The 24,309-nt window shown below is 36.5% G+C and overlaps 1 protein-coding gene across 10 annotated transcripts in view; it reads left to right on the forward strand.

Annotated features, from left to right (window-relative positions):
- TRPM3 (transient receptor potential cation channel subfamily M member 3) overlaps window positions 1-24,309 on the forward strand; it is a 404,729-nt gene that overhangs the window by 263,903 nt on the left and 116,517 nt on the right. For all 10 annotated transcript variants that reach the window (XR_010354336.1, XM_064405787.1, XM_064405782.1 and 7 more), the window contains exons 2-5: window positions 6,525-6,604; window positions 7,304-7,508; window positions 15,275-15,488; window positions 18,533-18,657. Coding sequence is in view for 9 of the 10 variants with exons in the window: in XM_064405787.1 (XP_064261857.1) it covers window positions 6,525-6,604; window positions 7,304-7,508; window positions 15,275-15,488; window positions 18,533-18,657 (624 nt within the window). In the remaining variant the exon portion in view is untranslated. The remainder of the gene's footprint in view (window positions 1-6,524; window positions 6,605-7,303; window positions 7,509-15,274; window positions 15,489-18,532; window positions 18,658-24,309) is intronic.

Genomic DNA, 24,309 nt, shown 5'->3' on the forward strand with positions numbered 1-24,309 from the left:
GCGTCTGTGTGAAGGGGATACTTGATAAGTTATTAATCTGGGAAAAAAAATACTTCAGAAAACATCTTGAAAACCATGTAGGATGGTATGAAGAGGATGGATCAGAGATTAGTGTTCACTGCTTCTCTCTGCAATGGTAAAGTATGAGGAGTCACATTCAAAACAAATGGAAGTGTTTCCCTCTGCAGCAAGGAGAAAGAGATAAAGATGCTGAAATCTTGGAAGAAATCAGCAGGCAGGTTGGTGGGAGAAATCCCATGAAGAGTAACAGAGCATGTAGAAATCACAACTATGCAGGAAGTCCATGAGCAGAAGATAATTGTTAGCTGAGAAACTTCTAGGGGAAAGCATTATACACATTTAATGTGCTTTCCCTTTCTTATAGCCCCTATTTATGACACTGGTAAAGATCAAACGGAGGTCTGGATAAACCTACCATCTGATCAAGTAAGGCTTTCTTATTAGAAAGGGTTTATTTACTCATTTAAAGAGCTTTAAACTCACAGCAGTTTTGGTGAAATCATAAATATGTATCTGAAGAAACCTCATGAATTAAGTTGGTAGGATTCATTCTTCCTTTCATATGCTAAAATTCGTAAGAAGAAAACACTTTTTGAAAGTGTTCTTTACATTATATGCTTCATTTTAATGACATTTTAAAATTTTCTCCTTACACACTACAGATCTTAAGGAAGCCTGTAGGAAACTAAATGTCTACACCAGTTTTGGATTTAAATAATTCTCCCTAGTTCTTTTTAAAATATCTGTTAAGCTTTCAGCCAGATTGTCTTAGCATGGCTAATAATGACATATGGTCATTCCATATCATGTCTATGTAAAGCATACATGCACATTTCCACAGTAGCATTAGAAGAGATGTAACATTTTCATTTCTGTGTCCCTGAAGTAAGAAAACTGTCAGATAAATTACTAAAATCATTAGCCATTGAATGAAAAGCTCCTAATTATTTTTACATTACCCTATTTATTCTAAGTACAGTATAAAAATTACACGCAGTAAACAATGCTAGGAGATAATTTTTGTAACATACTGTAAGAATAAATGACTGTATTCTATGCCCTCCTATTCTGTATACCCTACTGCATACAACTTGATTTTCAAGACAGTTCAGCATTGTTTTTTTTAGCAGCTCTGATGATAAATTGCTTGAGAAGCCTGTTAGAAAAGAATAAACTATAGCTCTACTTGGTAAAGGTTGGATTGCCAGCCTCTAAGATGATACTAGGAATAAATTTAGTTAGAAAATTATATCTTTTAGGACAGCCCAATGATTCCTGAGTTAATGTTCAGACAGGTAAATTCCTAATGCTTCAAGAATGACATAAAAGTGCTTATAGTGCTTATAATTGCACAGTGTTGAAATGAGGCTTAGTAATTTGTCCCAAGCACATCTTGTAATAAGATTGGACTGAAGCATTGCCCTCCTTTGTACTAATACAGATCTAGAAATTTACAGGTACAGGGTTGTTCTTCAGAGACAGTGGAATTTTCCCATTTGATTAAGGAATACTAATCACATCAGTTTGCAATAGCATTGATGCCACTTCGTCACCATATCCTCCTCTAATCCTCTCTGAAATTTGCTTCAGTAATACTCCGTTGCCCATCCAGCCTTTCTGTCCCCCTGTAAAGTAAAGAAAGGCTTCAAGCACTGCTCTTTCCCCAATGAAACTTATCTTCAAGTATTTTCCCTCACCTCCCATGAGCAACCAGTACTGAGTTCATTGCTGTCTGCTTTTTAATACTTTGTTTCATAAACAGTGGAGTGGGTGGAAGATTTTATCATTAAATGGGCAGCATCCACCTTTGAAAGCACTATTTTGCAGTTGTACAATATTGAAACAAACACCTGTCTCTGTGTACTGGCTCTTTCTTTATTACTCCTCAAAAAATAGAAGTGCATATGGCGTTGGTAGTTTCATTGCCACACAGCCCTAAGTTAATGCACTTTTAAATGAGCAAAGACAGTTGCAATTACCTTAGCATGAGTTGTACATGACAACTCTGAAGTCCCTACCTATAAAATGTCCTAGTGCCACTGGGTTACATGTGGGAATTAATATAACCATTATTTCTTTTGTTGATTTCTTAAGACAAAAGATGTGGCTTTTGCCCCATGTTACTCTGCAAGCTGAAACCTGAATCCAGGATCAATCTCTATAGTTTTGTCAGGTTCAAATACTAAAGTTTCACTTCAAAGTCAGTTGAGATTTTTAACCAGTTACCTCAGTCATGAGATCTTTCTTTTCTTTGCCTCACTCTTTCTCCCTCCTCTCAACCAAACCAAACTTCCTAGTGTTAAAAACCAAGCTGTCTTTACCTGCTGACTCCCCATCATATTCTTTACCTCACTGAGCTGTTTACTAGCTTCCTTCCTGGGTTCAACTTTGCCTTTGTCCATCTCCACAGACCATCTTTGGTCCAATCCTGCATTTAAAAGATCTGACAAGATAAGCACACAATCTCTGGTTCAGAAACCTCACAGGTCACAGGTTTGGTGGAAAAGTGTGTGTAAGCATGTGTGTGTGTGTGTAGTGTGTGTGTGTGTGTGTGCGTGTGTGTGTGTACATTCTTAATATATACATTAATATTTACAAAATACATGTATGTATTTTACCAAAAAACTTAGGAAACCAAGAGACAAAAGCAATCTCATGGATTAGCCAGCCTAGCAGAAACTTCTCCACACATGCAATGGTGTAAGAAGTTTAAAAGTTAATGCATATTCTCAGCCTTGCCCATTCTGGGCCCATCAGAGCTAATGTACATGCAGAACAGTTTTGTGCTTGTGTATTCATCATTACCAAGGTGGACAGAATATTTTTCGTGCATTATATGCACCCTTAATGATAAGGAAAGGAAGGGATGTAGGCATATGTAGAAATAGACAGGAGCTAATGCAAACATGGTGATGGGGGTTAAAAGTCAAAATACTTTATGTGTTGAAAACTTTTGAAGTAACTAACTAAACCTATGTTATTGCTAGATACTAAAACAAAAATTAAGGTGTTCGTATGAAAAGGTTGTTCATCCGTGTTAATATCAAGAGGGCACTGTAAAGAAGTAGTCTCCAAATTTGTAAATATTCAACTTTTCGTTAAAGTTACCAGCTTTTAATTGTGATGAAAACAATGCAGCTGCTTGTTTCTGAAGGACAAAGGTTTGGTTATGAAAACTTATATGCACTACAGTACAGCAGTTTTGGTGGGAAACAGTGACAAAACCCCAGTTTCTTTGGAAAAATGCTATTGTTGATTATTTACAATATATTTCAGTTGTGTATAGATTTCTCACAGTTGCCCAGTAAACACACTACTTTCATTCTTTGGAGCTTAACAGTTTCTCTTGTGTTCTCAACCTCTTTCCAGCTTAGTACAGTGTTTCTTTTGATGGATTGGTTTTCCTGAGTCAAACTTAAGAACTCAGAGTATCTTATCACACTTTGACCAGCTCGCTTTCTCAAGGGCAAAGAAGAGAGCAGACAAAAAAACCCATCAAGGCTTGTGCCAGTTAAATCCAAGCTCTCAAGGGATTTGTTTTTCTTTTGGCGTCAGATTAGATGTTCAGACCAAGCGGTGTTGCAGGGCCATGGGTGAGTGCCCACTGAACCCTTAACAAGGCTAATCCCAGAGCAGCACATTCCAAGCAGCTAATGGGTGCGAGGGCTTTGCTAGCTCCCACGTCCTGCGCCGCGGGCAGAGCCAGTGCCCTGCACGGGGCCAGGCACAATCGTGTTATGAGCAATGACCGGCCGCGGCGAAACATGGGCAGCAGGCTTTGCTCCGGGACAGCCTCAACGCCAAGCCTGGTACTCAGGTAAAGAAAAGAGAGAAACAACGTGTTCTTGGTGGGATTTTGCAGCAAGGTTAATAAAGAGAGAGACTTACCCAGAGTTAAACTATGAATAAACTGAATTAAAGGATGGCGTGTAATTTATGAATTCACTGTGAACTTTTAAATTGTCTCATTAACCTTATTGAAGGAGTATTTGAAGAGAAGGAGAAGATAAGCTTCTTGCTCTACTAGTCTTGAAAATACTTTGCTGTAGTCTTCTAAACTTTTTATTTCTTTACTAATTTGCATTATAAGTAAGATTTTAATGCAGACAGTTTAGTTATGAATATGTTGATTTCCTGAAGTTATGATGTAACAAAGACTCCACAGCAAGTAGCATAATTTATTATATCTCTGAGCTTTACAGTTAATTTCAAATTTTATCTTTTGCAGTAAGATAACAGTCATGGCACAGTGCAACCAGATGCTTTCTTTTAAATTTTGAAGGACAAGGAATTAGGGGATTAGTAAATCACTTATTTTGTCATCACAACTCTACCAGGTAGGAGAGTACATTGTTTGAGCTCCAAAAGCTGGAAAGTATCCTTTCCTGATGTGAATAAAGGAGATTTTGAACCCAACTACTATTTTTACAATATTACCTTTGAAGAAGTATGATGAAAATTCAAATACAAATTATTATTTTTGTTATATTTTTAATGTAGCTGTGTTTCTTTTCCAATTGCAAAAACAATATGAGAAAGAGTAGGAAAACAAATTTTAAATGTCAATTTCTTGGGTATTGAAAGCTTGCTTTTGTGCCCAATGAAAAAAATTCAGTGAAGTACCTGTCATGGCGCCTTTTTGTACTGGAACTTGAGCTAGTGACCACCTTTAGAAAACACACATTTGTTCTATGTAGCCAGCAAATTCACCATGGTAAATTGTTTGCAGAAAAGGTTGAAAATAGTAATATATTTAGTAAAGGATATTTAGAAGTTATAATAAATTAAATCTCAAGGCAGTCTCTCTTAGGTGAAGTATTACTTGTTTAGCTTTCAGAATTTCTATTAACTATACTTTGTTCAAACAAAACATATCTTGCCCAACCTTCTGTTTGGTATCATGAAAAAAGTCAAATACAGTTTTATCTAAGACTTTTTTTTTTTTTTTCTGATTGTAAAAGTGATGCTAGATATCTGCTATTCCTACAAAATATTAAGTCCAGCAGATTTTTCAAATAACAATGCATGGAGGCTAAAGATAAAATACTGTTAAATAGCACCAGTAACCACCAGATCTGGCAAGGAGTTATTTTCTCTGTAAAAAGCAGAATAAATTCTATGTACTGGGACTGGTAAGTGGTAGACATAGCTAGAAATCCTTGTGATGTTATTTTATATTTTGTGCTTGTGACATTCACCAACTCCAAGAAATTTCTTTAGTTCACAGTAATTTTCACATGGTTCAGAAGCAGAGGGTTCTGGTTTTAAACACGTAAAACAGGATACAGATTGAGTTGACAAGAAGGTAACATTAGACAGTGATGTAGCATTAGTTAGTGAAAGTAATATATAGGTATTACTTATATATCCTTGCATAGTAACATTAGTTAGTTACACAGGCAATTTCAAAAGTTGTCCTTTCATAGAGGCAAAATGTTCATATTTCCTTTAAATGTTTAAAGTTCATTTCACATTACTTAATTCTCCCATAATTCTGTCATAGTCCATAGTTTATAGTTCTGTTTATGCTGTGCAGTTAAGTGGGTAATTTTATTATTTAAATGTATTAAGTTAATCTGTTTTAAATGAATTTTCAAAGGAAAGCTTCAACTCATCTTATTAAATGAAATAATAGAGTTCTATGCCTGTGAATGTATTAGAGAGCTTGCCAGAACTCATATTATATGGAGTGAGGATTTCCTAGATAATTAAAAATATTTCAGAACTCTGAAATTCTCTCCTTTCTTGTTTTGTGTTTGTTCTTCTCTTTTCCCTTTTCCTTTCCTACCCATCTCTCTGTTTGAAAAGACTTCTTGTGTATCTGACAATTAAGACTATGTTGCAGGAAATTTCCTGCTTTTGTGTGAATATGTGATGGAAGATCTTGAGTGTTATGATCAACCATAGCTACTATTTTAGAGGCTACCTGCCAATCATCTGACACCATGTATTAAAATTTTTTGTGTCTTGTTTCAGAAACAGATCTTCCTAACTTTTTTTTTTTTTAATTAAGGTGTCCACATGGAAACTGTAGTTTCTGCCTCTGTGTTAAACAGCGCTCTCAATGCTTGTGTAAAAATGTTTCAGGTTATTTTATTGGTTTGGTTGTAGGTTTTTTAATTAGAGCTGTCTTAGTTGAACACTGATACGCAAACAGAAGTGTTTTTAGTGAATAAGTGTAGGGTTTTTTGTGCCATGCAGAAAGGTTTAGAGTTTGAATTAATTCTTCTCCAGAGATTTCTTCCTCTGTTAGGAGAATATGGTAACAGCAAAGAGGTAATCCAGCTAGTGAACAAGAAAAGAATATTAAAAGCTTGTGTTGGGTGCTTAGCTCTAGAAGGGAAACATAGTTCTAATGGAATGTTTGCCCTCTACAAAACATGCAGTGCTTCTCTCAAGAATCAGTGACATTTCCTCTTCTGTTTGATGTTTATCTACAGTTGTACTATAAGTTGTATATTATAAGAAAACAGAGCTCAAGGTGTTTCCTTTCTCTTTTTTAGGCGCAGAAATCATGGATAGAAAGAGCATTTTACAAGAGAGAATGTGTTCATATCATACCCAGCACCAAAGACCCCCATAGGTAATTGCATGTTACTTGTATGAAAAATGAAAATTGGTTAAAAAAAAGACTCGTATGCATAGAATGGATCCGGATGTAAATATTTGTAAACTTGTTTGTTCAGAACGTGGTTGAATTACATCTGGAGTGATGGATTCCTATAGGAACTATTTGTTTACATTTCAAACCTTATTTCATAAGAAAAAATAAATCAAGGGTGGGTCAGTATCTGTGTTTAACTTCCTTGTCTTCTTAGCTCAATATTCAGTGCACTGAATATTTACCTAAATTGGATGCCTGACACACAACACTGTGTGCTGTAGCAAATAGATGCATTAAACTAGCAATTTAAAATTTGTGCTAATCCATGGAAAATCTGAATACTTATCCTGATGTTACTTGAAGAAAAGAGATCTTTCATTTCATTTTGTGCACATTTAGAACAAAGCATGATTTTTTTTTTGAAATGCAGGACAATCCAAGTAAACAAGACACAGGGAAAAAAAGGTTTTATATATATATATATATATATATATATATATGTATATGTATATGTATATGTATATGTATATGTATATGTACTTTGTTGCTTCCATACATAAAGACTTCAGGAAGGGTATCAGCAGAGCTGAAAAGGGGTTGGGTTGTTTTTGTAGTTTGTTTCCCTGTTGAGTTTATACACACGTGTGACTCGGGTTTTCTGCTTGTTTAATGTCATAGGTGTTGCTGTGGGCGTCTAACAGGTCAACACATTGGACAGCCTCCAAGCGCCTCTGTTACTCAGAATGAGAAAAATGAAACCAGGCTTGCTCGCAATGACATCCAGTCGGAGAAGTGGTCCATCAGCAAGCACACGCAGCTCAGCCCGACGGACGCTTTTGGAACCATTGAGTTCCAAGGAGGAGGCCACTCCAATAAAGCCATGGTAACCATGTTTTTCTCTTAGATAAATAATGCCGCTAGCTAAAAGTAAGCGTTCACAAAGAATGGACCAGATTTTCTTAACTTCTGCTAAAGTGTTATTGAGTGTACAACCGGAATGTATGTTTTTATGTATCACGTGCCAAAGAGTGGGTGAACAAAATTAACTGTAAAAACTGGAGTGCAGTGTAAGAGGAGCTGCCTTTATGAATACTGAAGGCACATTAATGTGCTGCTGTCCTAATTTTATTCCAATGGTTACTCATTGCTCTTTTTATGAAGAATTTTAGAATTGAACTATGATTTTCCATTGCTGGCTGTATCTGCAAAACTGACAGATTTTAAACATACCAAATTCCCTTTAATATTCCTCCAGATGTGTATAGGAAGATAGACCAGTTAGACTTACGCTTCATACGCTTCATTGAAATGAGAGGCCCCAGGAACTACAATATCCCTTGATCAAGAAATTACTCCTTCCCTGTGGAGTGGTACCAAAGTGCATTGGTCTGAAGGCTTTGCTCCACTAAGTTGGAGAAACGTTTCCAGTACACACACTAACCCATGGGTGTATTTCTTCTATGTAATATTGCATGAAAGGACCAATCTCTCTGACTCTATCTAAACTGCAGAACCTGGATCTTTGAGAATGACAGAAGAGTATGTGCCTGGCACTTCATGGCCAATACACTGCTCTGGCAGTGAGGGCAGAAGTTGAATTCCTGGGCACTTTGCAGAATAACCTGCCCAGCAATCCAGTACTGTTTTCTGTGCATGAATTCTTCCCAACAGGTGACTCAGATCTGTCATAAAAAAACAGAGACTAGAGACAGCAAAAATCTCAGGCACTATGCTAGTGAGGGTAAAGTATTTTCCTCAGATGTGTACAGAAGTGCTGGAGTTGGAGTGACTTCTCAAGTGGATGGTTCTGTTTGTGCAGGTGGATTGCTTATTTGATAGAAACTAGAAAGCACTGCTGTACCAAGAAACAGAAAATAAGGTAATTTCTCTGAGAGTATCACAGACATCATATGTTCAGTTGATAGCCAATCACCTAAAAAAGTGCAAGGTCAGAGGTCCAAAGATACAGAAATGACTGTTATTAACTGTATATGGATTCTTTGTATTGGATCAGTTTTATGAGAAGGGATAAGAACTTTTTCAGTGATGTCCTTGAAGAATGCTATAAAGCAATAAACAGCCCTACCCAGACTTGGTAGTAGTCTTGGGGAGCCAAGAAATGATACAGGTTTTAGAGAAGCTGTTGATATCAATTCTCTTAGAGGATTTCTCATCTTTGCTGGGATTCTGATGTCCTGGCATAGTGCCGGAAGAGACAGGCACGCTCTAAGATTCATGCTGTGTGCTCAAAGTATAATTGAAGTGCAACTGTGGAGGTAAAACAGAAAGTCAGCGTAAAGGGAAGAAAAACATTGTCCCAGAGTGCAGTCAGGAGTGAAACCATGAACAATTTAGAAAAAGGGGAAAAATTAAAATGGAAAAAGGGACTTACACTTTCAGAAAACTAAATAACAAGTTAAAACTTAGGGATAAAGACAATGTATTTATTGCTGGAAACTCTCCCGATGTATTTTGTCAGACTAGAATCAAGAAGCTATACATGCCATCTGTTTGTAATCATTAAACCCCACCCAAAACATGGGAATAAAACAAATTCTCCAGTCTTCAAAAAAACCAAACTATAAAATCTCCAGAAATTTGATTATTCCACTGATGGGAAAAGTGCTTCAGATTAAACAATCCAGTAAATATCTCTCAAATGAGCTTTGTGATTGCTTAACACCAGTGAGGAAAATGTCTTTCATAAGACCAAGGCACAAATAACGAGGCTTGAGTAACAATTTAAATGGAAACGGATAAAAGAGTTTTGTTATAATGTGTTTGCCACAGAAGCAGCATGAAGATGTCGTTGTGTTCACATTTACATACCCAAACATTATTTTAGGGTAGACTATGGTCAAAAAGTTGCCTAACTAGTTCTTGCAGTTTTATTTATAGAAAGTTAAACTCCTACCTTTGCATTTACTGGGTGCTAGGATTTTTCCATAATAAAATAATAAAATTTAACAAATAATAAAATTTAACAATTCCAAAGGTTTCAGTGGAAGCCAAGAATTTGCTCAATCAAAGGAACCCACCAACTTTTTCAGCAGAGGAGGGAAAAAGGAGACATTGATAAAATAAGGCTTGGAAAAAAAAGGAGCAAGTACATAGTGGCTCTTAGAAATATCCATGTTCAGCTGTACATTCTCAAACCCAAACGCAGAGAAGCTTATAAGTGTGGATAAGGGAAGAAAGGTAAAGGGGAGAAAACATGTAAATATATTCCTTTCTAAAAAATGTGTCAGTAATATTCAAGGTACTGGCTACCAAATAATGCTATAGCATGCAAGCTGGTTTTTGCTGGCAATCATGGTAGGTTCATATTGTACTTATTGGCTAATAAAATAACCTTACAAAGAAGCAAGATTTGCCAAGCTGACCAAATCAAGAAAAAACCTCAGGGGAAAAATTTGTGTTAAATTTTTCACCTATTCCCTATTATATTTCCTGAAATGGATGCCCACACATGTAAATTACTAAGCAAGGGAAACGCTGAACTGAGCAATATTTTTTTTTTGTCTGTGTGAACAGCAAAATTGTTAAATTGTTCTGAATTGGACTTCAAATAATTAGGTGGGGTTTATTAATAGGAACCATAGCCTTTGATTTATAATTGGGAAAACAGGAGTCAATTCAATGGAACAGACTAGTTCAATGTAAAACTGACAGATAATTATTTTCTCAATTTAAAGTAACAGAATTAGATTTTAATACAAAATATATAGTAAGTGTAATTATACTTTCCATTACATAATATTACATCAGTTGCCACAAGGCAACAACAGACAGATCTTTAGCTGTGGAAATGAAAACTATACTGAAATTCTAACAAAACACACGGATTAGGAACACAACAGCAAAGTATAGGTTTACATAGTGTAAATAGAACTGATTGGGCCTTTAATTCCATTTCCACAGCCACATGGAAAAAACATTCCAATGCCACAGAGTTGTTAAAGTATCTTCAGCACAGCTGTATTATCCTCCTTAAATCAATCATACAAATAGCTTAATAATTTGTGCAGGATATTATATAGAAACACATAGCTGAGATTGGGTAACACTGGTTAACAAAATCGGCTACTAAAAAGGCCTTTCCTTCAGTTTCATGCAACCACAGATGATCCTGCAACAAGACTGTAGTATTTAGATCTCTGTCAATCTCATCATTTCTTTACAAGTGACTCATCTCATTAATATGTAAGAAATGCAATTAACGATTTTGCTTGTCTGCAATTATTTCAGTTTTATAGCAGATTTTCAAACTTAACAACTGTAAAAAGATGTGAGAGGCATGTGGATGTACATAAATTTTATTAATAGGTTTTACAAATAAAATTGAGAAAAATACAGGAAAACTAATAAAATATGATCTGCTTATGGTAGTCGTCTCTTTGCAGTTTAAGAAGTAACACACTTATCTCACTTTATACAAGCATTTTATTAAATCAGAAAGCAGTTATCAAACTCATGTGAATGATTCCATTCCAATTAAAAGCAATATTCTGAAAATTTTGAAAATGTACTCTGTTCATCAGTGTACCCATTAAGACAATCTTGCTGAGATGTTCTGTGCGCTGCACTTTTGAGCAAACTAAACCCATTTTTTTAATACATTATCTGGCTTTAGACACACCCATACACACTCCCCCTTAATGTTATCTCATTAACTGGTGAGCCTGGGTTGTCTATAAACTTCTTTAAAGGATTGTGCTTTGCAGAACTAAAATCTTTTCATCATAGTTTTTCAGTGTTAAATGCAAGAGAGTTGTTTGAAAAGCCTTTGGTGAGTTAAATAGATTCCTCCTCACTGAATTTCAATGATACATTTCATATGCAGAGTAACGTCCTAAAATAAGTTTGCAGCTGCAAAAGAAAGGAAGTTTACTACAGTGTTATCTGCTTAAGTTTTCTTATGGTATAAGGAAATAATGAAAGAACATCAGTAGAATTCCAATGAACCTTAACAGTTAGTTACACAAAGTAGCTAATATTCAGATACTTAAAACTTCATTATTTGGAAGTCAGTCACAGAAAAAGGTATTTTTCTTGGTTTAAAATGCATTGGGTTTTATAAAAACTGTATAAAAGGGTGTCAAAAGTCATCAGAGCTTTTGAGAGGAAAAAAAAGAGAACCATATAAATAATCATATAACTTGCATAAACCATGAAAAGACAGCAAACACTGTTTCTGTTATAGTAAATTACTTCTTAAAAAATATTTGTAGAATTTAAAAGATGGTGTTTTACATGGAGAAATAACTTAATAACTTATACAGAACCAATCTGGTTTTGGTCTAAGTAGCAGGGTTTTTGTTTAATTCAGGGAGAATAACTTTTTTTTTTTTTTTGAGGATCACGCTTTTGGGGCAAGCAGTCTTTAATTTGAACACATATCTGTCGTGATAGAAACTTACAAAACTTACCAAAAAGAAAGACAGGAGCAATGATAGAATGCAGATCACAAAATATTGTCTGAATAGATTTACTTTCAGGTATACAACAAAATTTTGAGTCTAATTTATTCACTTATGTTCTCATCACTGATGCTCTGCAATCATTCACCAAGTACTTTAATGAGACAGCTATGCTTAAGTAGCAGAATAGCAATTCTATTTCTCAGGAGCTTTGATTTTTGCCCTAGGGCACTGGAATGAAACTTGGAAGTATCTGGCTCTTTGACTGATGGTGGGCATAGGTATGTTTTAGAGAACACCTGACAAAAAAACTGAAACAACAAATGCTCTCTTGCTGACCACCACTGTGCTGGTCTGGGTGTTGCAGCTCAAGCTTGGTGCTTTGTCCTTTCACATTTTGTGTTGATGCCAGTCAAGTCAGTCTGTAGGTTTTGTGATTCAGAACTGTACTTTTGCTTCCTAATTCCCCTGCTTTGCTAACACATAAAAAATGAATTCTTACATCCTGTCCATATACTTCTCCCATAAAGAAAGGGTAAACCATTTCCCATTAGAACTGGTAATTTCTACAGCTGACAGATACCCCAGGCATGGAAATTCATAGCACAACAGCATAGTGGTTTGGCTTAGATTCAAATTTTGTATCTGCCTCCAGAAGCTATAGCAAGAGAATTCAGAAACAAAATAAATACTCATTAACATTCTAAGCAAAAACTGATAGGGATAAACATTCTACTACAAGATTGGAAGACATGAGTTTTTGGTACAGGCTGAAGTGGCCTTAAAGGTGTGATTTATAACTTAATGTAAACTTTTAAAAATAGGACAGAAGAATTCTCTTTTAGTTACTAGCTAACATATTAAGTAATGGCAAAAGAGTAAATTCAAGTATGCCAAACTAAAAATTGCTTCTCTGAGAGTAAAAGTTATTCAAATAGCCATAAAAATTGACTGCTATGCACAAAAGAAAAATCATGTTTGGCATCCTTGCCAAAAACTTCTAAACTACTAAATCTTATCTCACTTGATTTAAATTTTAATTTACATGAATAAACCTTAGATGTTTATTTTTCCTTAAATTTCCACTTTGTAAAGTTATACTGAGTATAAAGGGGGTTTTCAAGCAGTATGAAAAACAAGCAGTTGCTCCCAATATAAGTTGTCTACATTTCAAATAAATGCAAGAAAATACTTCTTTCTCAATCACTTTATAGATTTATATTTATTGGAATTCAGAGGAGTATATGTATAAGGAGAGTATAAGAAGAGTAATACATAGACTTAAGAAGGTAGGGACACTGAAATCACACATTCTGTGGTATTTTTTTTTTAATCTAAAGAATAAAAAACCAAAGAAAAAAGTAGTCACTGTCCAGATTAGATAATACACATCTGATGCCATTTGTGCCTTCATCTTAGCATCATCCCAGATGATGCAGTGGCATGTTTTCAACATATTTGTATGGTCATTGCCAGCATGAATTCACCTTAATTATCTTCTGAAGACTTGCAATCTGTCTTCACCACAAAGCAGAGTAAGGTACCAGTGATTCCAAACCAAAAACTCTATAGTTTGACCAACAGTGTTTTTATGTGGGCCCCATGTTGTCTGTGAATGCCTCCAGGTGCCCTTTGCAGCCTCAGATCTCCCTTAAGACATGGAAAAGGGACAAAGAATAACTCTTCTTATACCCCCTCTGGTGTGTTAAAACTTTGACAACCCTCAAAACCCAATTTAAAAACTTTTATCAGTGAGTGGGATCAAGTGCCATACAAGATTTCTCACACTGGAAATTGACTGAGTAGCTACTGAGGAAGCAGTTCATCTATATTAATGAGCTTGACAGATACGAAAACTGTGGGTTTTATGTCCAATAGCTGTTGTGAATTTGCCTGACTGATGCACTGGGCTGAATGTGCATTCCCAAGTTCTTGCTCAGCTTTCGGTTTGGTTGTTCACCCCCAAAACTAGTTGTGCAAAGAGGCTTGTGCTTCCAGAAATCTTAACAGTAGGTGTTTACTGTGCAACAACCCATTCTTGCAAAAAATCCTGTTTATTATCAGTTTCCTCTGGAAAATGCAAGTCCTTATTTCTTATTCAACTAGAAAGGAATCCACTTTGTTATGGTGTTTATTATTATTTTTATTGCTAAAAAATAACAAACTTTTGGTAAGAAATACTGATTAGACGTGTCAAAAAGGGACAAAATTATTACATCATATGTATGGATATTATACTACCTGGCATATTACCATAAACAAATCAGAACTAGCTATTTCTCAGTCTGAAGGCTAAGGCAGGCACCTGATGCCTGTGCTGACAACCCATCAAGGGAAAGACTGCTGAAGTTTCTCTACAGGTATTGATTCAATCAGAAGTTTGACAGATGAGTGAATGCTTTCTGCAACCTATTTTATTTCATTAAGAGGGTCCTTCCAGATCTTAGCAGCTATAGAAAGAATTTTTTATTGTTTCTGCTATGTAACTAGAAATCAGAAAATTATCACATGCCCTGTCACAGGTTTTGTGAAGCAGAAAGAGCGGGAGAAAGACTTGTAACAGAGAGAGACAGGTATTTGTGTGACATGGTAGTGCTGTAAGAATTTTGAATGCAGTTGTTATCTTCGAGCACACAAAGATGGGTAAGATCTCCCAGCGACTGGGAATGCATTCATTTATTTCACAGCCCTTTTAGGATCTATAATTTTCTAAGTTATGATCATGAAATTGTATATAGTTAGCATTCTTTCATCTGGAAAGTATCAGTTTGGTATTTTGGCTCAGTTTAAACCTATGTGTGCTTGAAGAACTGGGTTTTTATCTGTTATTTCTTACCTTTTGAGGGTTTGACTTTGGTAATTTGAAAATGAGGTACAAGTGAATAAACAATTGTGATCCTGACTATCTAGGTCACCTTTGGCAGACCTCTTACATTTTTGTTCCAGTTTTTGCATTTGCAAATTGTAGATATTAATCTTTCAAGCACTGCTAAGGATTTTGAAACAATTAATTTCTTAATTTCCTAAATAAAGAAAATTGTCCAGCATGTGAAGTGCAAGTGTTCCATTATTTCTAGTTTCTCAACTACAAAATCATCAGGTTAGCAAATAGTTACTGGTTTTGTCATTAAAAAAGTGATCTATTGGGCACAGATAACATACATTAGAAACCTGTGGGTATAGCCAATCTTCTTTTCTCTACTCTCTACTGTTGCCCTTGTTTCCACAGTATGTACGTGTGTCTTTTGACACAAAGCCTGACCTTCTTCTGCATCTGATGACCAAAGAGTGGCAACTTGAGCTCCCCAAGCTTCTCATCTCTGTGCATGGGGGCCTTCAGAATTTTGAACTTCAGCCAAAACTCAAACAAGTCTTTGGAAAAGGACTTATTAAGGCTGCAATGACAACTGGAGCATGGATATTCACTGGAGGAGTAAACACAGGTAAGAGCAACCTTGAAATAAAAGCACAGTGGCTTCTAGGAGACTTCATCACAAAAAAAAAGGGGGGGAAAGTAGGAATTATGAGATTAGAAAGCCATTCCATCTTTTATTTTATTAATAATTTCTGTACTGTGTGAAAATCAGAAAGTGAGAAGTTCATACCAACCTGACAACTGGTATAAAACAGAATAAAAGGTTTGCTAAAGTATGAAAAGCACACTTTGGAGCTAGAAATAAAACCTTCTGCAAGGCAATTCTATTAGTGTGTCACCAAGGAAGACTTCTATAAGATCAGCTATCAGCTGCAGGGAATGTCTACTAGTCAAAGAAGTCCAACTCTTATTACACAAGACTGAAAAGACTTTCATCAAGGAAGGACATTTATTTTATTTAATCAGGTGAGCCAGAGTATTAAAGGAAAAAAGCTCTGGTTTTTGGATGTGGTGGGAAACTTCTTCCTTACTTGTAGAGGGCTCAACCTAATTTTTTGCTATTACATTTTCATCAAGAGCAATATCTGCTATTTCTAGTCAAAGAGCATCTGTGATACACCAAACAGGTGTCCTAGGGACCCAAGACAGCAGCTGGCCCAACTCTGCCAGCAGACTGCATGTACACTTTGGGAATAAACTGCAAAACATAGGTCCCTAGACAGAAAATTCTGGCATTGACGTCTCAGTTACCCTCCCTGAAGGAGGCAGAAATGCGGAGAGATGCAGGGAAAACTCAAAAAAGTTCTGCTACAGAGAATTACAAAAAGTTTTGAGCTAGGACATGAACTTGTAAATTCTTATGTCATTCTCATTTTCTGCAGTAACAAAGCTATAATTTTTTATTTTAGTAAGAGTATATCTTACTGTCTCTGAAAAACAATGTAATCATTCTATCATGTGTTAATTTTAGTGCATGGCGGATCAACTCCTACATGTTTGAATATAAATGCTTAATAGGAGTCTTGGACTTGGTTTTCAGAGCACATAAAATTTAAAACAGTACTGAGTTTTATCACAGCAGCAATACAAGTAGCACAGAATCATAGAATATGTTGAGTTGGAAGCAACCCACAAGGATCAAAGAGTCCAGCTCCTGGCCCTGCACAGGACAGCCCCAGGAATCACAGACACCACGTGTCTGTGAGTGTTGTCCAAAGTCTTTTTGAACTCTGGTAGGCTTGGTGCCTGAAGAAAGCAAAGAGGAATAGCTTTTGGAGTGTTAGAAAATAGACACAAATGCAATATGCCCCACATCTCTTCAAAATAAGGAATAAAATCACGTTAATGTTGATCTGTGCACTATGGTGGTAATAATATTAGTTTTCAGATACTCTTGTCATGATGATGTTAAAGACAGATTTTAACAGTTTTGTGTTAAAATTACATCAGAAGAATGTACATGTTGTCCACTTAATGCAGTTGATTACCAGAGCAACTGTAGAAATCAAAATACAGATTTTTTTTTAAAAAGGACAGACAATAACACTTGGCAAATGCACAACTGCTTCCTACCATTTTTCAAATCCTCTTATTTGCAAATGCCAAAAAAATAAAAATTAACCAGGAAAGTCATCATAAAGGCCGTTGAAAAGGACTCTTTTTCCTAGACAAAACAATGTAGTTCAAGTGGCTCTCTGGTGTTTTAAAAACAAACAATTCAAAAAGAGATTTTGCAATATCAGTAATCACTCAAGGACTTGATTGCTCAAGGACTAGGTTTTCAAACTGCACAGCTGAAAATTATTTGTGAAATCCTAAAAATTGAGAATTTCTCAGTAAAGACTCTTTTGTTGAAGATTAATTATAAAATTTAGTTTCTATTAAGGAAAATTATAACTGAAATGTCCTGAAATACTGCTGTCGGACTGAGAATCAGTGACATGAGAGAAACAGAGCATACCTGCTTGTTTTATAAACATGTCATTATAAACATGACTGTTGTTCTGAATATTCATGTCATGCTGAAAGCTGATTATTCTAAACAAGAGAATTTTTTGCAGTCTGGACGGATTTTCTGCTTTAAATCCTTTAGGCTGTTGGATCACAGCTTAATTCATAGCTGATGGCAGGTACAGGGTTGGGTTTTTTAACCTTCCACCACGGGAGAATACTAGACTCAAGGACATAGAGGATCTCTTAGCTTGTGGGGAGTTTTCTTACATTTACAGTCATTTACAGTTCAGAAAACTAAAACCAGAATATTAACAATTGTGTGACTGTAATTTCCATCCAATCATCTTGAAATTGTGAAATTTAAACAATATGGAAATTCAGCAACTAAGAATCAAGTAACATCTGAAGCAAACTCACAGGTCTGCTTCAGTGCAGCCATATCCTAAAAATAATTCTCAATAGATACATTTTTAAATATTATTTTATTAAAAGAAAGGAGAAATGGCACTTGTCCTTTGCAAAGAGATACCACTGAAACACTGCCAGAGCTGGTCTACAGTAAGCAAGCAGCCCTTGGAAGAATGCTGGGAAGCAGCCATTCTCTCTGTACTGATTTCTGTTTTCTCACTGATTCCCAGGGCGGGTGCTAATACTCTGCTGGAAGCTATCTCAGGCAACTGAGTTTGTTCAGAAAGAGTGGCAAAATAGCTTCTTCACAAAGTAGTATAATGATGTTTTCACATTTCCATCCTTGATTGGGAGCGTTTGTGTATGAGCTGCACTTCTAAGGGAGTTGGGGGGTGGGGGGCGGGGAGCACAATTAATTCCTGTGCTTCTTTCTGTGCTTGCAAATACACAAATGCTTGCATACACATGTGAGCACAAGTGCAGATAAATAAGCTGCAGTGAACTGTCAGCATTTCCATTCTTCTTTCTAAAGCCGTGTAATTTTTCCTTATTACTTCATTTAGTAATTTTTGGATTCAATAAAATGAATCCACGGAAATTAACAAAAAAAAGGAATGTATTCATAGTTTTATATAATTGTAAGGGTAGGCACAGGTATTCCCTAAAAAAACAAGTCTATACTAAATCCATTTGAGAATGAACAAAAAAGACATAATCATGAATTTTTGGTTTATGCTCTTTCTTTGCCAGGGGTCATTCGGCATGTTGGAGATGCCCTGAAAGACCATGCCTCAAAATCTCGAGGGAAGATCTGCACCATCGGTATAGCACCCTGGGGGATTGTGGAAAATCAAGAGGATCTGATTGGCAAAGATGTAAGGCCTATATAGACATAGATGACCTCCAGTATCTATAAATCTTCCAGTTACTTTTCCTGTCATCTCCATCCCTCACTTAGCAATTCCTCTTAGAATTATTGTCTGCAGCAAAAAGCCAATATATACACAGGCTTTCCATTAGGGTTGATGGCAGGTTTTGATATGGCAGCAATAAAAATTCCTGCACTGCATCTTATTTAAAAATAAATTATAAGGGCAATTCATTAAAAGCCATTCTTGAAAATATATCAAAGCTTCATCTTTAGAACTCTATGGACATGTGAAGGTGCTTAAGAAAAGACTGATTGCAAAACTTGAAATCTGGTTTATTTTCAAATAATACCATAATGCCTTGGTCACATTCAAAATTTCAGGTTATCCTCCTGAGAATGTATTCCCTTCTATAAATTTTTATTGATGTAATTTTGAAAGTTCTTATTAGGTATTGTAGATAAGAGTGACCTCAAATAATTCACCTTCAGCCACTTTCTGAAGGACAGGGCTGGTGTTTCTCCTATTCTTTCACACCAATATTCTCTTTTAAAACTCTAATACAGTAAGATTAACTCCTTAATTTTAAATACATGAATAGTTTGCCTGCACTGCTTATTTGTTACCTGAAACTTTTCTGAACCCATTTTTTTTCTCTCTTCTGGTTCATTCTTAAGAAATCTCTCTGAGAACCAGTGACTAACTATGCGTGGAAGAGATACAGTTTTCAATCTGCATAAAGAACTTCTTCCTAGTCTTCATTAACCTAACACATTCTTCTGTGTATGTTCTGTATCCATGTCCAAGTTGGGAAGGGAAAGAAGATTCAAGTATCTCTTAAGTCAGGGGAGTTGCAATGATTATAAAGAAAATTATCCAACTTGAGTTTATTGCAATCCACTATGAAAGTACAGCTGTTAGGGGAAAGTGTATTAGCATGGAGTTTTGTGCTCTAATACCACAAAAACAAGCATGATCAGACTTTGCCACAGTAATTCTGAGTCACCAATGAACTCTTCTGAGGTGCAGTGCAGAAGGTAATTAGCAGAAAAAGCTAATCACAGGGATGCGTTGTATCTTCTTAAAGAAGTGTAGTGTACACATCATTTTCAAATATATAGTCTTCAGTGATTAGGCATGGGGTTCTGGAAAAACATCAGAAACAAAGAAGTTAAGAAAAACATAAAATTAGCCATGAATTTTCAAACATTCCTATTCCTTTATTACTTTTTTTCCTCCTGTTGTAAAGCTACTTCAGTTCTGAGACAGTCACTGACTGTTTAAGGGGATCTGGAGCCTTCTTTCGCAGAAAAAGCTACAAAACCCCTTGATTTTCCAGGTGTTCCAGCCAAGCGGAGCAGCTCCCCAGACTTCTGATTTCTTTAAGCAATGCTTTACTCTAAATATCCTTCCAATTGAACAGGAAAGCAAGAAGTTGTCCAAAATAAAATAAACAACTTTTTTTAAAAAAAACTTTCTTATTAAGTTATAAGAGACTTAATACTTACTCTGATCATCAGATACAAAATTTAAAAACTTTAATATAAAGTTACAGCTGATTTCGGTAGGGTCTTCTTCTATTGAGGCAGACACAATTATGTCAGTAGGGTTACAATTACAAGGTCATCACTAAGAACAAAAATATTTCAAAATACACCTTTGATAGAGAGCATAAAATTTATCCACTCAACCTCCTTGCCCCAAATAGTTTTATAAAATTATTGATCAATGGCATGATGTAATGCTGAATCACATCTGGTTTTATTCATCTCTGATGCATGTGTAATGGATCCTGCTTTATGCTTATATATATAGAGTTTCATCTTCCATTTAATTACCTCATCAGGCTGTTTTATGAAGACTTTAGTCCACTGAAATATTTGTACGCATTTCACCCTCTAATTAATCACAAATCCCTTACACCTATATTGAACAGAATATAACACAGCTTGAGGTAGACCACTAATGTCACTAAATCTTCTTAGTATGGGCCTTCACAAAAATCACTTTTTCCTTCTCACTGTTTTCCCAACCTTCCCCCCCAGCTTTCCTCTGTTATTTATGCCTCAAAGGACTTTCTCTCTTATTCAGTGCATGCAGTTTCTTTAGAAGCATTTGGTGAGGAAGCTGTTTTGGAAGCTTTTTAAAAATCAAAGTGTACTATATTGACTGACTCATTAGAGGTGAATGCTGTGAAATGAACTGAGAAGGGGAAATGTAAATAGTACCATAAGCATGTAAAATGAATCATCATTAAGCAAGAAACAAAGGCCACAAAGGATCATACAGGGGGGAGAAAAAGTCAACCAGTAGTAAAAGGCTTGGTGAACTCTGGCATCAATGTGGATTTATGCCTATATGCACCATGTCTGGTTAAATTATGGTCAGAACTGAAGTAAAAGGGTAAAAACCTACCCTTCCAGCTTCAGATAGAGGCAGAAGACTGTTGTAGCCATGGGTTTTGGAGGGAAAGAAGTTGCAGAGGGGGAGCTGTGGCCATTGCACATGCCCCAGTTCCTGTGGCCTCCCTGTGTCTCATGGCAAGGGAGACATGCCCAGCCAAGGTGTTGCTCTGCTAATGCCTCAGCCTTATGGATCCAGAAGCCATAGCTGAGGACTTTAATTATATTTACCAGCCCTTCCAAGTCAGTCAGCCTTCAGGAATCCTGGGGGACTTCCTCAGAGCCATAAAGAAAACTGACCAAGTTAAAGGAAATACTATTGCTGTTTGCTATTTGTTATATTGTGATGATTAAAGATCCCTAAAGACGCATGTCTTACTTCAGTACTGTAAAAGCAATATAGCAGAAAATAGTGAAACGCCTAACACTCTCAGATTCTAATTTAGAAACAAAGCACACAAGGGAGTTAGTTGCCTTATTTCCCCATATTTTCTGATAGAACTGAGAAAGTATAGTGGCTTGCTCAGTTTTGTAGAAAACTGTGATTATAAACAAGTTTCTTCCTATACACAGAACCATTCTGCCTTCTAAGACAGTACGCTTTGTAAGTCACTGTAGCATGCATGTCTCTGCTTTCAGGATCTGTTCAGTCCTCATTTGGTTTTAATTCTAAGTTCTCAGTAGGAGAACCAGGGGTAAAGATATGGACTGGCATATTTGTAGCATATGTGGAGAATTTGGACCATGAACCAAAAGGTTCAGGTACCTCTGAATTAAATCAGGAGCTACTCTGTTCCCTGGTATGCTCCAGAGCAACAAGGCTGCAGAAATGGTTTGATTTGAACAACAGCTGCTGCTCCTTGAAAAGCAAAGCATGCATCTCTTTCTTTTTCCATCACTACTTTGAGCTCGCTCTTTGTCACAAACTCTTTGCCTCCACATAGACTGCTCAGATTCATGCACTGGTTCACAAGGCACTTGCAGGCTCGTTGTCATGGTGAGTTACCCTGAGAGATTTTTCAAGTCTCTATGTTGAGTGTCATATGCCTACAGGGAATCTAAGGAGAACAACAATGCTTCCCTTTCAAGCTCGCTGCCACCTCAGGGTGCAAAGGCAAGGGCTGGGGTTAGCCCAGCCACTCACCTATTGGCGGAATTCCCTCATCCTATGCAGCATGAGGACTGCTTCACAGCATGGCTGCTGTCACATTCATTAAACTGTATTTGGAGGGACTGTCTTGAGCACAAACTATTCCTTTCAGCTCTGCAGAGAAAGGTATCAAGGGACATTGTTCCCTAGTCTCTCCATACTCCCTATTCTCATTTCAAAGTTGGATGGGACTTCGAGCAATCTAGTCTAGTGGAAGGTGTCCCTGCCCATTGTGAGTGGTCTTTAAGGTCAACTGCATGATCTTTAAGGACACTTCCAGCCCAAACTGTCATGTGATTCTGTATCTGTAAAAAGACGGTGAGAAAACAGCTTAAAGTCATAGTTTTTTCCAATTATTTAGTTTGCCTGTAAAATGCAAGGCGTTGAAAAGAACAGATGAATGGAAATTGCAACAGTCAGAAATCACAAATCTGCTGGGTGTTGTGGAAGAGCAAGTAACCTCGAGGAAGTAGCCTCAAAGCTTAGTATGTTCTTACCTTCCTGAAGATTTTGTTTATCCTTTTCTCAGGAAGAATCTTGCAGTGTGGTTTGGGAAATTTTATTGTCAAAAAAATAATTCAGATGTGGAATTGTGCATGCTGTGAACAGTTCAATTGAAAATACTTGTAGTCTTATTTTCACATCCATTAAATTTATTAATAATGTAACTCACCTTGTAGCTAAACACGGAACAAAAGCTTAGCTTTCTAATCTGTCCTGCAGCAGCATTACTGAGTCAATATATGAAGGCTTCAGTACTGCAAGTCATTAGAGCTGCAGATCAAGATGTCACAGATAGGTTTTGAGCTGTGGCTCTCAGGAACAAACCACAAGCTGTCAGTAGAATTGTCTGCACAGTGGCCTGTACTCATACAATGAACGGGCAACTCAAAGGATTCCTCTACTGTAAGGCCTTGCTGGTGTCCATTTATTGAGAGATAGGGTGGACATCAGTTTTAAAAATTTGCACTGTTTAAACTTGATTTTATTTGATGTTTAGGGATGTGAGAAAGAACCCTCCTTCTCTTTCTGACAGTGCCATGGGCTACATGGCTTCTGTATCTGTGGAAGCTAGCTATTAAACACATTTCATCAGTGTACTGATATTTGTTAAGTCATATGCAGCTATAGAATAAATTGTTATGAATGAGGCACCAAAAGAAGCAGCTCAGATTAATAAAATCTGAGCCAGGGCTCTGACCTGTTCTCACAGAGTGTAGTGCACTCCTTTGCTGTTGGCCAGCTGCCCTCTAGGTCTTCTCAGACCTATTCCCTCCTTTTGCAGGATGAAGAGCTTACAGAGCACCCTTAACATGACAGTTTATTACACCAAAAGAAGTTTGTGTATTTCTCCTTGGTGGCTAAGAGCCCATCAAACTTAGGCAGACATTAACAAATGAAAATAATATATAGAGAGAGATCTCTGGCTAAAGAATTGCTAACACATATTGTTTTAAAATAATTGTGTCTCAACTAGAGATCTCTTTAGAATTACAGAGGGAGAAAAGCTTAGGAATAAATCAATAACTTATTATATTTGTCTCTGCAATCATCTGTGTCAAATTTTGAGTGTACATATTTGTGCATTAAAAGCACAAGACCTGAAAAATGAAGGATGTCAGAACTCTAAAGAAAATTCTTTGCAAATGAAGGATGGTCTCCAGCTGAGTTTTATAACAAGTCATTGCAGCACTTCTTCAGCTAGGGCTTCATTTTACAGATTTTCAGTTTTGTCTCTCCAAAAAGACAAGACTTACATAAGAAAGGCAGAGAATAGTATTGCTAGAAAACCTTTGAAGTATCAGTCAGGATGCCTTGACACAACACCAATTGTTTTACTGTGTTAGTACAGTCTTACTTATGTCAACAGACACCCACCAAAGCAAATGACAGCCAAAGGTGGCCCCATGCTATTATTTGGTCTGTCTGGTGGCTATGAGTGGGATAACTCTGTGGCAATTTACTCAGTCTGCTGCACAGTTTCTCATGATGAAATCAAATCAAAGGAAGTGAAGCAAACTCCCCACTGAACAGAAAATTTCTAAAGCTGTTGTGAACACACACAACTGCCCTTTCACTGATGCTAGGAGTGGGCCAATAGTTTTT

Source organism: Passer domesticus, chromosome Z, assembly GCF_036417665.1.
Source record: "Passer domesticus isolate bPasDom1 chromosome Z, bPasDom1.hap1, whole genome shotgun sequence".
In the NCBI taxonomy this organism is placed as follows: Eukaryota; Metazoa; Chordata; class Aves; order Passeriformes; family Passeridae; genus Passer; species Passer domesticus.